The sequence below is a fragment of the Staurois parvus genome, unplaced genomic scaffold (assembly GCF_062004578.1).
Source record: "Staurois parvus isolate SC_StPar_1 unplaced genomic scaffold, SC_StPar_1.0 ptg001893l, whole genome shotgun sequence".
In the NCBI taxonomy this organism is placed as follows: domain Eukaryota; kingdom Metazoa; phylum Chordata; class Amphibia; order Anura; family Ranidae; genus Staurois; species Staurois parvus.
The window spans coordinates 51,178-53,893 of NW_028319689.1; the positions used below are offsets into that span (position 1 = coordinate 51,178).

General features: G+C 43.9%; 1 protein-coding gene across 1 annotated transcript; it reads left to right on the forward strand.

Moving 5' to 3' along the window:
• Nucleotides 1-1,720: 1,720 nt before the first annotated feature.
• Nucleotides 1,721-2,386, forward strand: LOC149433866 (uncharacterized; the record flags this gene model as incomplete). Its single annotated transcript, XM_089664349.1, has 3 exons — nt 1,721-1,843; nt 1,960-2,159; nt 2,245-2,386. Coding segments are annotated over exons 1-3 (427 nt in total), but the record flags the coding sequence as incomplete, so codon positions are not given.
• Between the last annotated feature and the right edge of the window lie 330 nt (nt 2,387-2,716).

Consider the following 2,716-nt stretch of genomic DNA (forward strand, 5'->3'; position numbering starts at 1 on the left):
GCTATGTGTTTGGGAGGCAGTTCAATATCTTTTCATGACACAGGCTCTGGAAGTGCCAATGCTGGAAATTAGAGCCTGAGAGGGACCCACCACTCTTTATATGGTGCAACAAACATTAGGAGGTGAGCGCACATCTTATACTCACTAGGGAAGTCACCTGGAATTATTGATTTGATTCACTGGGAAAAGTCACTTATATTTTTTTCATTGAAGACTGAATAATTTTTATATATTTTTTATATTATCTATTTTTTTGTATGATGAGCACAGGATGACATTTTGATTTCACGTGATTTTCACAAGTTTATTAATATTGATTTTTTGATATATTTTTTTTGGAAATATGTATTGATTTAATATTCAAAGAAGGAGCGCAACATATTGTTTTTATGTTTTTGAATTATTTGCACATTTAAAGAGGATGTGTTGTATGTTTGCAATCCTGGAATAGCAGTGAGTGGCTCGCAAGTTACATCTTTGTTTTTATTTGAAAGTGACATCACTCCTGTCAGTCAGAAGGCTGCCAGAGATTGGAGTCTTGCAGCCGGAGTTCTGCCAATTATCCTGATTAGCTGGCAACTTCGGCCAAAAGTCAGCAAGTTCCCCTTCCTGGACATCATGATGATCCAACATTGATCTCACAGCACTGCCTCAGAGAAAACAAGTCAGAGGAAGGATCGTATTTATCATTCCTTGTCTGCAGATCTAATACTCATTAAAACCAGTTCAGAGACCAAACAAACCCAACAGAGAAAAATACATTTCTGGTCTGGCAGGACAAGAGGGTTCTCGGTTCTTGAAAATGTATCAAACACTAAACAGTCCAAACTAAATGTGTTCCCATGGGGGGAGTAGTTCTTCAATGTCCAGCAACCCTCCTATTCCCCCCTCACATCCACATCCTATTATTGTGTGACCAATACCATCCAAATCATTCTTACTTTCATTTCCCAAAGTTATCCGTCTACAAGGAGACCTGTATAGATCACATGATGTCACCAATGAGGATGGAAGAGGACTGGAGTCACATGACTGAGAAGATACTAAACCTCACCCTGGAGATCATCTACCTGCTGACCGGAGAGGTGAGGAGGATTCTGGGAGGTCACATGACATCACTCTAGTCTCCATTAATAAGACAGACCTGACCGGAGAGGTAAGGAGGATTCTGGGAGGTCACATGACATCACTCTTATCTCTTAATAAAACACAGACCTGACCGGAGAGGTAAGGAGGATTCTGGGAGGTCACATGACATCACTCTTATCTCTTAATAAAACACAGACCTGACCGGAGAGGTGAGGAGGATTCTGGGAGGTCACATGACATCACTCCTATCTCTATTAATGAAACACAGACCTGACCGGAGAGGTGAGGAGGATTCTGGGAGGTCACATGACATCACTCTTATCTCTATTAATAAAACACAGACCTGACCGCAGAGGTGAGGAGGATTCTGGGATTCTAACATGATATTCCTATTGGTTCCTCAATACAGAGATTTCCTCTTTTGAAGTCAGCTGATCATATGACCATCACAGTGCCTCCATGTGACTCCCTAAAACCTGAGAGACACAACATGCAGAAGATTCTAGAAGTCACCAGAGAGATCACTGAGCTGCTGACAGGAGAGGTGAGCGGTGCCGGGAATTCTGGGACATTCTCCAGTAACAGACAAGGGATGTGTCTGGATGGTGACTGTATCATTGTGTGTGTCAGGTTCCTATAAGGTGTCAGGGTGTCACTGTCTATTTCTCCATGGAGGAGTGGGAGTATTTAGAAGGACACAAGGATCTCTACAAGGACGTCATGATGGACAATCAGCCGCCCCTCACATCACCGGGTAAGAGGAGACTTTATTGTAAAGGAGAGAGCAGTACGGAGGATCCACCTAGATCCCCCATCATCTGATAAACACATAGAAACAATGGATTCAGTCAGTGTGTGTGTTTCCTACAGATGGATCCAGTCATGGGAACCCACCAGAGAGATGTCCCCGTCTTCTGTATTCCCGGGATTCCACACAGGAAGATCACACCATCCCTCACCATCATCAGGTAGATGGATCCAGTCATGGGAACCCACCAGAGAGATGTCCTTGTCCTCTGTATTCCCGGGATTCCACACAGGAAGGTCACACCATCCCTCACCATCATCAGGTAGATGAGGAACAATCACTGAGAGTATCATTAGGATCTGTACATTATCTGCATTGTTACCATTGATGGCATTTTTATGATTCAGAGTGGAAACCTGAGAGATTCTAACTTTGAGTTTAAAGCAGAAGAAGAAGAGGCGTATGTGAGGGATGATCAGCAGTCTATGGAGGAGGATGGAATAACGGGGACATTTATAGAGGAGGACACTCCTACAGAGATCAGCACAGGTGGGTCATGAACACTAAATCCATTCCTCCACCCATACTGCTCACTGATTGGTCCAGAGTAGGGCGGGGACTGGGTGATATCAGCCTGTAATCCCCTGGTCACTTTCCTGAGCTGTGTTCCCCGTCCTGTATTCCTGGATTTCTCTTGGATAATCTTCTTTCTCTGTGCTGCAGACACAATTTATGTATCTAGACTGGATTTATGGAGGTTCTGGGGTTCAGCTGGCAGCAAAATGTTGATTTTCACCATAGGCTCTGCTCAACCTATGTACCTGGAGTATGTGTCTTGGGTCTCCTTCCCCATGCCCAGGTCTAGCAAGATGCCTAACA